Consider the following 12,556-nt stretch of genomic DNA (forward strand, 5'->3'; position numbering starts at 1 on the left):
GGGGAATGTGTATTAGAATAAAGATTCCTGTCCTACGCTGGACCACGGAACCAAGTTCTCAAGGAGAGTGGAGATGTTTGCCAAGAATCCATTTCGAAAAGCACACTGAGTGATTCTGACGTCTGGCTAAATGTGGGACCCACGGGAATTAAGGCCAGACTTACTTAAACCCGCACGCAGAGATTTGCTCTAGGACATATGTGTTCTGTTGCCTATCCACACAGCAAGACACGATTTGGAGGGCAACGGGCTCGGATCTCACTGGTTGTGAAAACCTCTGCTTTGGCTACTTTGTACCCCTGAATGTTCCCTGTATTGACAAAAAAGGACAAAATCCCTTTGTCCGTGCTGACCTCTCCACCTGGAACAGCATTCCCACCCAAAGAGCCGATCGAATTTGGACTCATCCTTTGAGGCTGCTCGTCTCCCACTTCTTGGTGATGGGTTCCAAGACTTTTTTCCTATTATCCCCTGACCCCCGCAGTAAGTCTCTGCCTGTGATACTCCAGAAGCACGGTAGCTCACCTCTTAAAATATTCATCACGTTTACACAGTTGTATTTTAGCTGTTTAGCTACAATACTCTAGTTTGCTGTTCATGCGTCTATCCCTGCCCAACCCCTCTCCCAGGGAACTAACTTTCTTTAGGGAAAAGAAACATGCATACCAGTCAGTGTCACTTGACTGGATGAAAGCCTTGAAATATCTTTCATATCTAGAATTCAGAATGTTATTGTCCTGAAAGTCACTTTTGTGCCTAATCTAGACTTGGAACCCATTTTCCATAAACAGTATTTTTGAGCCTTTTAAACATATCGACAGGAAGATCAAACAGGATCCCAGAAACGGACATGCTGGCCTTCAGTGCAAACCTTTTATAAGGTCTATGGGTCTTTTGAAAATAATTCTCCCAGCATACAGCTCTCTGTGTGGATTCAACTTGGGACCACTGCTGACTTCTGCTGCCCAGGACGGTGACGGGAATAAGTTACACCACAACGGAGCTTCATTTACACCAAACCCCCGACAGTGGATTTTGTTTCTACCAACGGTTTCGTGAATTTTGCTTCAAACTACCCGTGAGTCCTCTTGCTGCTTCTCAATCTAAAGTCAAAACTTGCCCTAGAGTTGTGTCACATATGCCCTATCTCATTAAGAAAAAAGTCCGCCTGTGCTCATCCGTAAAGTGGGTATTTAGAGCCCTCAGATACGAGGGTCTGGGCCCAGACGACGCCCCCGACGTCTCCCCTCCACTCTCTCCTGAGAACACAGTGGCTGGAGAGTCCTCAGCTTCCGCCTGTTCTGGAAGCTCGCCCTCTGTCCTGTCTCCAGTTCAGATGTGGGATTCAGGCTCTGCGTTTCTCACCGTCTCACCGCGACCCCTCAGCTTTTACTTCTGGCTTGTCCCCGGGAGCCCTCTTAGCAAGCCGCCGCTTCTCCTGGGGTTTCTGGTTCTGACCAGGGCTCCCCACGCCGCCACCTGTGGATCCGTCCTGGGCTCCTCTCCCCCACTTGCCTACCTACCCCCCCAACAGCTCTCCGGGCTAGGTCTCACCACCCTGCCAGCTCCTGACGGCTGCTTCTTGGCTGGCTGCACAAATCCTGAGCAGGAACCTACCTGGTTTCACCACATCCTTGGAACGAACTCTTAGCGTGTACCAGGCACTGCGCTAAACACTTACTATGAATCATCTCAGTCAAGCCTGGTAAGCATCTTGGAATTATTACTGTTCATTTATAGAGCAGGAAATTGTGGCTCAAAGAGGTTAAGTAACTGCTCCCAAATGGTGGGGCTGGAATTCAAACCCAGGTCTGTCTGGCTCTAAAACAATCTTGCTACACACCTGCCACAGTCCTGGCCTCACTTAGCTCACGTGGACAGGACCACGACCTGGTGGCCCATCCTCCCCGGCACCCACCTTCCCCTGACTGTCCCCGGCAGGAGCTTCCTCCAGACAGGAGAGTCATCAGGCTGTCCCTCAGGGTCCCCCCGCCCCTCCCCTGGCCCCTGCCCAATCAGGGTGCTCAAATAAAATAGAACCCACAATTTAGCAAACTCCATACTTTATCTTATGCTGGCATATCATTTAAAGTTGACTAAATACTGTGTTCGCTATCATTTCCTGCACACACACACACACACACACACACACGCATAGTATTCTGAGTATATGAAGAAGTCTTTGGAACACTGAACCAGTACACATTCAGAGCAGGAAAAGAGACAATGTCTACAGAACTGGCCTTCCCAGTTAGAGAGAGTTCCTTCCTTTTCTTTGCAGTCAGGCTCGTCAAAGGAACAGAGCCACCTGTGGAGGTAGGGCAGGAGCGAGGGAGCCCCAACGGAACATAGGCGGGGGGCAGGGTGCAGAGCCTTGCACAGAAGATTCTGCCCCGCTGCCTCTCTTCAGCTACATCGAGAGCATTCCACCCAAAGCGAGAGGCTGGGTCAGGCCTTCCCTTGGCCTTTGCATGAGTGTGGGAAGAAGGGCTGGGAATCTTGCCCGGGGAGTGGAGGAATGCTGGGAGGAGGAGCAGGGGACAGCAGGGGCTCCCATCACTGACCGCCCGGCCGCCTCTGCTCTCCCACACGATGGCTTGGCTGGCTTGGCTGGAACAAACACACAGATGCACCCACTGGTGCTCAGGACGAGGGGGGGCGGCCAGCTCCCCTCTGGTCTCTACTCCAGCCTCCTTTGGGCCATGTCAAGCATGGGACCGTGGTGCCCGGCTGCTCAAGCTGACAAGCACAGCCAACTGGTAGGCAGGTCTGTGCTCTGAATGCAGTGATCAGTTGGCAGCTTTTTGGTGAAACGGAGTATACGGTTGGTCTTGTTTTTTTTTTTTTAATCTCCAGACATAGAAGCCATAACCACATCCCTGTCTGCTCTGAGCCAACACAGAAAACCCATCACAACGAGATGAAGCACAAACTCCAACGGTCTTGCCCCAGCGAGGCCCGAGGCTGCCTTCGAGCTGTCAACCACAATTCTTCCATTCCATGCTGAGTTACTGGCATTGATTTCAGGCAAAAACAGACGCAAGACTTTCAAAAGCATCCTATTGTATCCACATTGTAGCAGATGGCTAAAATTCTTGGTTTTTTCTTACTCCTTTTAAAGACTACAATCTGTAACTTTCTAGTGTGAGAGTACCACAGTTCCTTCACATTTAAGTAGGAACTGCTTTAGTTGACAACATTCACAAAAATACCAAAAAGAGGGAGAACAGTGCAGTCACAGAACATGGGGCATTATCACTTTTGAAAACAGTAAACAGTCTTTCTCAGAAATCAATTCATAGCCTTACACGCCCCAAGTTAGCAAGGAACATTTTTACAGACAGCCCAACAATAAGCTCCCAATTTCACGTAATACGAGCAAAAACCAGAACGATAAAAACCAGAGCCATAACTCATACAGGACGCTTGCTTCTTTTTGTCTATTTCACACTAACTGCTATACCATAAACAAAGCCACTTTCTTTGATTTACTACATCCACAATTAAGAGTGCCCTCAGACGCTGCACTAGGACGAATGAGCTTTCACAGACACACTCACACCGACAAGCAGCAGCAGAGAGAAAGCACTGTAACTTGGACAGAAACAGACTGGAATCAGCAACACTGGCACGATATAATAATTCATTCTGCGCACACATACCCATGTGAAGGCTTTCCAGACTCCAGAATCTTGCTATTTCCCCTCTAGCTACCATCCTTCTCTTTGAAAAACAGCCACATTCAGAGCGGGACTGGGGTGTGACTGAGCATCACGGAGAATCACACAGGCTCTCTCGGCTACGGAAACCGCAGAAATCGCTTATTCACTGCTTTGACGCTGTGCACACTCCCGGCTGGAGCCTGCCTAGAAGCGGACAGCTCGCGCACTGCTCAGGGCTGCTAAGGTCAGCGGCACCAGGCGGCCCGCGGACGTCAGGGAGGAAGTTCTAAAGTCAAGCAAAGCCTCCACATACCAAACCCACACACACACTCACAAGCCTAGCAGGTGTGGTCAAGGGCCGTCAATGAAGGTAGAAGTGTGTTTGCTGCTTTTAATCACAATCCCAAAGCCCAAGTTGGACTTTCAGAGAGCTTTTATTTTTTTTTAATTTTTTTTAACGTTTATTTATTTTTGAGACAGAGAGAGACAGAGCATGAACGGGGGAGGGGCAGAGAGAGGGAGACACAGAATCCGAAACAGGCTCCAGGCTCTGAGCTGTCAGCACAGAGCCCGACATGGGGCTCGAACTCACGGACCGTGAGATCATGACCTGAGCCGAAGTCGGCTGCTTAACCGACTGGGACACCCAGGCGCCCCTCAGAGAGCTTTTAAAAAGGTATCCATTTCACAGGGAAAAAAGCAGGGAGGTTGCTAAGTTAAAAAATGTAGTTAGCATTTTATAACAAAAATTTGAGTCATGATGTTAACTGTAATTGATGAAATCACATTAAAGGAAGAATTTTGCTCAAAAAATATATAGGTAAATACGTGTACACCCTACTATGTGAGAGTAATATGTACATGTTTCACCACATAAAATGTATGTCCTAAATAATGAAGAGAACTGCTTTTCTTGAAGCATCTCTCTAGATGACATACAGCTCATTTATTTCCCCGTACTCTTCACCATTTTCCAAGTTATGTACAATGAGCAAGTCTCTCTTTTATTGTGAAACAATGATCGTTAACAAACAGTACATACACTTCCTTCAATTTCTTCATGACAGGAAGACACTGCTTTTTCAACCTGATGAACAATGAGATATAATATATGCAAAGTAGTGATCACATGGTCATCCCTCAATAAATGGTGGTTAAAAAAAATAACAGTGCTTGTTAGTAAATGCATGTTTTACACTGATGGGGGTCAGAGCAGCTGGATTTAAAATCTGCTCTACCAAACTACACGAGGAAAAGTTTCTAAGTCTCTAAAGAGTTCAGGTTCTGGTCTGTAGAATGGGTATGACTGGGGCGCCAATAATCCCCTTAGGGTTACCGAGAACATCTTATAGAGTGCTGAGAACATTGCTGGCACTGCACTAGGAATTAGCAAATGTCACCAGTCATGCTGCCACAACTCCAAAAGCCCGAGGTCCACCAAAAGGTGCTAGTCCCCACAGAATCCACAGCATGAACTCACCAGGCAAATAATGTGATTACATTATCCATGTTGACTATGTGCCATATTGTAGACTGTTCTTAAGTATTTGTGGCTATTTATACTGACTCGATGCCTCCCACCCTTAAATCCAGCTAAAGAAAATTTTCTGGGGAACTCACAGCTTCAATAATCCACAACAAAGGTGAAATGCATGAAACACACACACACACACACACACACACACACACACACACTCATAACACCAGATTGGCTTCAAATCTTCCCATTGCAAATATTTTTAGAAAATGATTTATGAGTGGGGCGCCTGGATGGCTCAATAGGTTGAGCGTCCCACTCTTGATTTTGGCTGAGGTCATGATCTCATGGTTTGTGGGTTTGAGCCCCATGTCTGTCAGCGTGGAGCCTCCTTGGGAATCTCTGTCTCCCTCTTGCTCTCTGCCCTTCCCCCACTCATACTCTATCTCTCTCAAAATAAACAAACATTTTTAAAAAATGATTTAAGAGAGTCAAATTTTTTAAAGGATTATTAAAGTAGCTCATGCAAAAGGGGCCTCTCTATTCTTTAAAAAGAAGGCACTAAATTAAATTACGAACCCAAGAGACTCTTTGCAATTGTTTTCCAGAACAGACCCTCTCTATAAGTAAATTTCCTATATGCCACAAGGAATACTAGTTGCATAGTATGGTTCACGAAAAAAAAGTCTACCTCTCAGAAATGTACGAGGATACCTTAGGAGCCACAGGCTCCCAGAAGTCCAAATAATGACATCGGTGTTACTTTAACATAGACTTTCCTCATCTTATTTGGTCACAAAATTCTCTTTTTATAGTAACACATATTATTAACCCTCCCAAAAAATGTGCCAGGGCCTGGCTACTCGCATGTGGTCCATGGACCCATAGCACTGGCATGACCTGGCAGCTGGTTAGAAGGGAAGACTCTTGGGCCCCAGCCCTATCTGTGGAATCAGAATCTGCATTTTAACAAGGTCCGGGCCATTCCAATAAACATTCAGGTTTGAGAAGTGTTGTTTCGGGCAATTCAAGAAACTCTTTCCTCTGTGGCAACATCTTGAATGCTACTGTGCTTTTTAAAAAATCTATTCAGAAACTAATGACGCCCATGGAATGAATGGGTAGATGTGGTTTTAGTTAGAACAAAGAGGCAAAATGCTGAATAAGGAGATAGCGAGCGGTGAAAAGTTGGAATTAATTCTGATGGGTATCCCTTCTAACAAAGTTTAAATTCCAGCAGGAGGCAAATAAAATCCAGAGTGTTTTTGTTTCCTTAAATTTGGGGTTCATTTGTCTCGTTGGTTGGTTAAAATTACAAGCTGTCAAAAAGAAAAAGATCTCTTGGCTGTATTTCCTTGGTATTGTCCTAAGGGACTGTGTGCCCACTGTCACTTTTCACTGTACAGAGGACAGCTCTTATATCCCAAGGACTCTTTCCAAATCCAGAAATGGGGTCAAGGCACTACACTAAGATCCCTGGGAGTTTTCAGACCTTAAATTAAAGGCATTTATACTAAGTAAACTTACTTTACTGCACATTCAAAACAAAATAAAGACAAAAAGAAGGGAAAAAGTAAACAAACAAAAACTGTATTTAAATGAGGCATCTCATCAAAGGACACTGACCCAACAACCCTTCTAAGATATTTTTGGAAGAAGAAATACATAGGTTTGACTTTTAGCCTAACATTTTTTTTTTTTAGTGATTAAAGCCTATATTTACAAGATCAATAAGAATACTACAACAAAGACCTTAAATATAGTTGAAAAAAATCTTAAACTCCACCCCTGTCCCAACACACCCATTAATCTATTCTCTTTGGATAGGATTCCACTACGTCACGTGATCAGGACTGAGACATTACCAACATTGATTACTGGCAACCCTCAAAGAATTAAGCAAGGGATCAGTCCCACAAGGCAGTAGAGAAATTTAAATTATATATTAATATCAAATATTTAGAAATCAATGAAGATAAAACAAAAGTTGAAAACAGAAGGAATGTTCTGATGATTTTTGTTGTATGGATGTAGAAATAAAGGTGATTTTTGGCAAAGCGGTCTTAAGACCCATAGATATTCACACACACATACATGTGTGAAAAGGAAATGCCATAAAACTGTCGGGGTAAATTAGTAGTGAGACCTCAAACTCACACCAGTGGTCTCCTCTTTGCTTCTCCAGGACTCTTTTCCAAGATTGACTTGATGGCTGTTAAGGTTCCATTTAGCTCTGAGTTTCTGGTGTCTTTTTATTTTCAGTACTAGATGGTACAGATTTTCTTATGTGGCCACCTTCTGACTTGTACAGAAAGATGACCAGCATTGGTTTCGACTCAGAGGTTCCCAGCCGTTGCTTCACCAAGGCAGCTGCCGTCCTGCAGGTGCAGAGGTATTCTGAAACTAGGGATATCCCAGCAACTTTATGTCCCCCCAAGGTTTAGATACGGCCCTATTACCAAGAGCTACAGGACAGGCACAAAATAGTAGGAGGCCCCAGAGGACAGAGTAACACTACCCTTCGGCACGACAATACTGTCCATTTTAGAAATGGGCTCAAGGACGGCTGCCACATCAGCCAAGAACCAAGAAAGTTCCTACGTCTGGCTGGACCGAGCTACGGTCCAAACTCCCGTATGAGCAACGACTACCCAGAATCAAGAATAATGCAGCATGTGTTCTATGTACACACTCACTCGCTCTCCTCCACTGCTGATATGGGGCTGCAGTTCCTAACGCTGGAAGGCGGGATTTCTTTACAGGAAATAATTTGCCCATTTGCTATCAGTTATTGAAACCAATGCTCCCTTGTCCACTAGCATATATAACCGAGTATCCAGAGTGATCCCTTTATTCTGAATGGATTAAAAACAAGAAATATTATTAATTTACAGAAGTTATGCTATTTTCCAGAGAAATATAAAACAATATAACAGACATCCAGCATAACATACGACATTTTCTAGAACACACTGATGTACAGCTCCAAACAGTTTCAGTATGCTGTTTGCTCATGTACGGCTAAGGCAGGCTCAATTTAGATCTCATCGAAACATCATTCAGCAGCCAGACTCCTCACCACAGAAGGGGAGGACCCAGTCACACAGAGCACACAGGAAATGGAGCCTGAGTTACAAGAACATGCTGGGTGAGAACCATTCAGTGCACACTTGAAAATACAGAGGAAAGAAAACTCTCTTTGTGTCTTCAAAGCTAATGCTTTTTAATCTGGGGTAATGTAGACTTGAACACACAAGATGATGGAAAATTTGTTCTCAGTGGCTTAAATAAACCCTCCCATTTGCCTCTACTCCATGCCCCAACCTCTCCAAAAAAGACGCTGTTCCCAGCGTAAATGTTTATTACAACATTTGGACTCACTGAGAAACAAATAAAATATTGCCCTTTCCTTTTTTCTTTTCTTAAGTTTATTTATTTGAGAAAGAGAGAACCCACGCACGTGAGAGTGAGCAGGGGAGAGGCAGAAAGAGAGAGAGATAATCCCAAGCAGGCTCTGTGCTCTCACACGGGCTCGATCTCACAAGCCAAGAGATCATGACCTCAGCCGAAATCAAGAGTCAGATGCTTAACTAACCGAGCCATCCAGATGTCCCTAACAAATTGCCCTTTAAAAGTAAAGGTAACGTCTTAATTTTAAGACCTCTGCTTCTCCTGTCTTCTGGAAGCAGCATGTGGATTTTTCATCCTTCAGGACCTAGCACACATTTCAGGTCTTTTCTGAATTTACGTGTTTGTCTTCACATCCTTAAGACTGAGCATGTTTCAAACATTATAAGAGCAAAATAGATACTAGAGGAATTTCACTTTCTTCTTTTGTTTCAATAAAAGGCAATTATTAGGGCATGGTCTTAATTAAGTGTCAACACACAGGTATAATATGCAGATAAAAAAAATCATTTTTTTTGTTTTGTTTTGTGATGGAAAAGCACAGCACCAGGAGACAGGGAGTAGAATGGCAGGAATCTGGGCTTTCAAGACAACCTGATCTGGTCTGAGTGCCAGCTACCCTACTTACAACTGAAATCCTGCTTAGCTGAGTGAGGGAAAAAGTCCTGAATGGTGTTAAGCCTTGGATTCGTCTGGAAGAACAGGAACACGAACAGAGTACGGACACGGTGTGGTTGTCAGCTAGATGTTTAGATTTCTTGGCTCTCCTTCCGTGACTTTTAATATTCTTTCTTTTACTTTTAAAATCCAATTTCTGAAACCCGTATTAGACACATGCTATTTTGACACATTTTACTTTTTCTTCATTCTAGAGACATTTAAACAAATCTAAGTTTTAGAACTGAGAATTTTTTTTAACTGTTAAGATCATAACAATTTCACGGGTTTGCTGGAAAAATGTTTAACACTCAGTGTTTCTGAGACAGAGACTAGAACGCTATGTTCCTTAAAAAAAAGTCTTGATTATGGGCAATGATAAGGCATGAAATGCCAGCTCAGATAACTGCCACTGGAGCTAACGGCATCTCTAAAAGCATGCAGGCACTACGGTTCAAGGCACCGCTGTCCGTGTTTGTCCTGCTTGTTCCTGTATACGGAATAATTTCTAAATTCCTCTGACTGCGGAATCCACACTGTCTCACAGCATGGTCCGAAGAGAGTGATTTCAATGCGCTCAGTGTTAGCAGGCAGGAAAACATTTTTACTGTAAGTACGTGCCTACAGACAAGTGAGCTGAGTCATCTGGTTTCACAAATAAATACGAGCAGAGCCTAGTGTCCCCTGGTAGTAGAGTATAAAAGCAGGACGGGGAAGGGAAAAGAGGCCTGGACCAGACTCAGGACGTCCGCACCTGACAACCAAACTCGACACCACCAATACTCCAGCCTGCCCTCCCAAGAACTGTTCAAATTACTCTCAATAGGTGCTAAGCAAGCAAGATCTGATGCTGTATTTTCTCTCTGATTCATTATTGAAAGAAAACTTCTGAAAAGCAGATGCATAAAGAGATAATCCAAACAAGAAGAGATCGGACAAAAAAGGGTAATGGTGTGGTTATGATAATTTCAAGGCATCACACGCATCTTAACGCCGGCTATTTTCTTTTTTTCTTCTGCTTTAACGAAAAGCTCAGTGGAGTCTCTGAGTGATACTTTGGGACATCTTCAGATAATGCGTGAAATCTTGGGTCAAGAGAATCAACAGAAAAAAACTCAGCAGAGTTTTCTCTTTTGCTAATAACCGGAGTGTATGCCTTTGAAATTTGCTTAACCCACATTTGGATCATAATTAAACAGAATACGGTTCCATAAAGACTCCCAGTACTCTAGGGCTTTACTCTTGGACGAAGTGAGCTGTCTAAGGTTAAGCTGCTGCCTAGTGCAGGTAAGTAAGTGACTCAGAAGTCTGGCCCTAGACATGGCCCGACAGTCCTCACTGCCATTGTCCTGTGTAAGGTCCTCTATTTCTTTGCACGAATGCTAGCTAAGATTCGCTGCATGTCTACTGCGCGCGGAGTCACTCTCACACATCTGTGGGGCACAGAACATTAATATTTCCTTTTACAAACGAGGACATTAAGACTTTGAGGTTAAGGTCACATAGCTAGTCAACAGAGGACTGGGCTTCAAATCTGTTTTTGGACCTAAAGACCTGTCAATGAGAAAATGAACTTTCATAACAATTATTAGAATAACAAATTAGAAGTAGGATCAACAACAACAAACTAAGGCAAAGGAAAAAAATATATTTTCTTTGTTTTGACCAAGTAAAAGAATAAATCAAAGGGTTTTAGTAAGTTTACTAACTTCATCGCAGACTTTTCTAAAAAATTGCTTATTTTCCTACAACTTATTTAATTAAAAAAACCAAGAGTTAAAATGGCATAAACCCTTATGCTTAAATTTCCTCTACCTCCTTAATGTTGGGATATTACCCTCATAACCCTGAGTCAAAGAATGGAACTCGTGGTGCATATTTAATATTACTATTTCTTTCAGAAACATTTAGTAAAAATAAACACGGACACATCTGTATCAATGAGCTTTCAGATGCTGCAATGTAAAGCCAAAATAATCTTTTAATAAGGTAGCAAGACAAAAGTTCTTTTCATTAGCCCCGGCATTTAGGAGAAATGAGAAAGACAACAGATAAAATGCCTCTGCGCTAAAACTTAAAGTCTTGACGTCCCCCACAGCCTTGCAGGCACCCTCTCGCAGCATTCTGGCTCTGCCCTCCTGGTGAACTCAAGCTGCCTTTTTCAATCAAGGTCAACTCGGTCCTCCTCACCGCTAATCCAAGGGGTATTTTTCAGGGTATGCAACTTCACTCTGGATACATGTGACAGTGTTAACCACTCTGTCCCTGACGCCAGTCTTCTTCTGACATCTGGGACACCACTGACCTGTCCGGCCATCCCTTTCCTATCTTCTTTGTGGATTTTTTTTCCTTTACTGGTCCCCAAATGTTGCTGATCGTCTCATTTTTCACACGCCCATCTCGGATGATAACATTGCCTCCCACAGCTTGAAGAACAGCCATTCATTTACTGCCGACTTTCGCGTCTTTACTTCCCTCCTGGCTCCCCCTCCTCAGTATCAGACCTTCACGATGAAGGGCATGGTGAGGACATCACTTAGCTGTCCCACCTGTGCCTCCAACTCAACGTGTCCAGGACGGAACCCGGCCCCCCACGCATGTGCCCTGCTCCTATACTCCCCATCACCCTATATTCCTCGGCACCCAAAACATCCAACTGGCCTGACCTCCGGGTTCGCATTTCTCCAGGACTACGTTCATGTTCTGAGATCAGGGCTCAGGCCACTTGACCTAGCAACACACTCCCCCGGTCTCCAGAGAGGACACAGTCTAGCCAGCCCCTGCCTCTAAAATGCCAATCTGATCACCTCACTCCACTTAAAACCCCAGTGGCTCCTACTTGCCCTTGGGCTAGTCTAATCCCCTCACCTGGAGGCCCTAATGGGCAGGTCCTTACCTCTGATCCCTAGTCTAGACTCCTCTCTCAACACTTCAATCCTTCCCTCACCTTTTGCCATAGCTGGGACACCTACTGAAGAGGTCCCCCCTCGCGAACGGTCAGACTGCACGAAAGCCCTAAGTCAAAAACGCTACACATGCACTCATGCCATGAACTTGACTTAAAACACCTAAAAGTGCAATTGAATTCATCTTTGTTATCACAAAGGACCAGAGGTCTTGGTGTGTGATCATCTGACCGGAACTCCGCATTCTTTCTTGCATAAGTCACAACGGAATGTGTCGACTGTGATTCCCAGTTTTGGTTTCTTCAAAGTACAGTAATAACCAGAGATGCCCGTGAAGACTTTTGAGTACAGATGTCTTGATTTTTCATGTTTTACAGCTATCAATTCTCATCTAATTCGGACAGGAAATAATTTTTCGGCAATTCACCTTTATTGAATCTCTACAA

General features: G+C 44.1%; 1 protein-coding gene across 9 annotated transcripts in view; it reads right to left on the reverse strand.

Moving 5' to 3' along the window:
* Positions 1-12,556, reverse strand: part of SPATA13 (spermatogenesis associated 13) — a 340,694-nt gene that overhangs the window by 26,186 nt on the left and 301,952 nt on the right. Inside the window, exon 1 of one of the 9 annotated variants that reach the window (XM_027064555.2) lies at positions 3,663-4,152. The exons of the other annotated variants lie outside the window; for them this stretch is intronic. Coding sequence (XP_026920356.1) covers positions 3,663-3,717 — 55 coding nt within the window. The 5' untranslated portion in view covers positions 3,718-4,152. Of the gene's footprint in view, positions 1-3,662; positions 4,153-12,556 lie in introns of those variants that run through there. 9 annotated transcript variants of the gene reach the window in all.

Source organism: Acinonyx jubatus, chromosome A1 (assembly GCF_027475565.1).
Source record: "Acinonyx jubatus isolate Ajub_Pintada_27869175 chromosome A1, VMU_Ajub_asm_v1.0, whole genome shotgun sequence".
Taxonomy (NCBI): Eukaryota; Metazoa; Chordata; class Mammalia; order Carnivora; family Felidae; genus Acinonyx; species Acinonyx jubatus.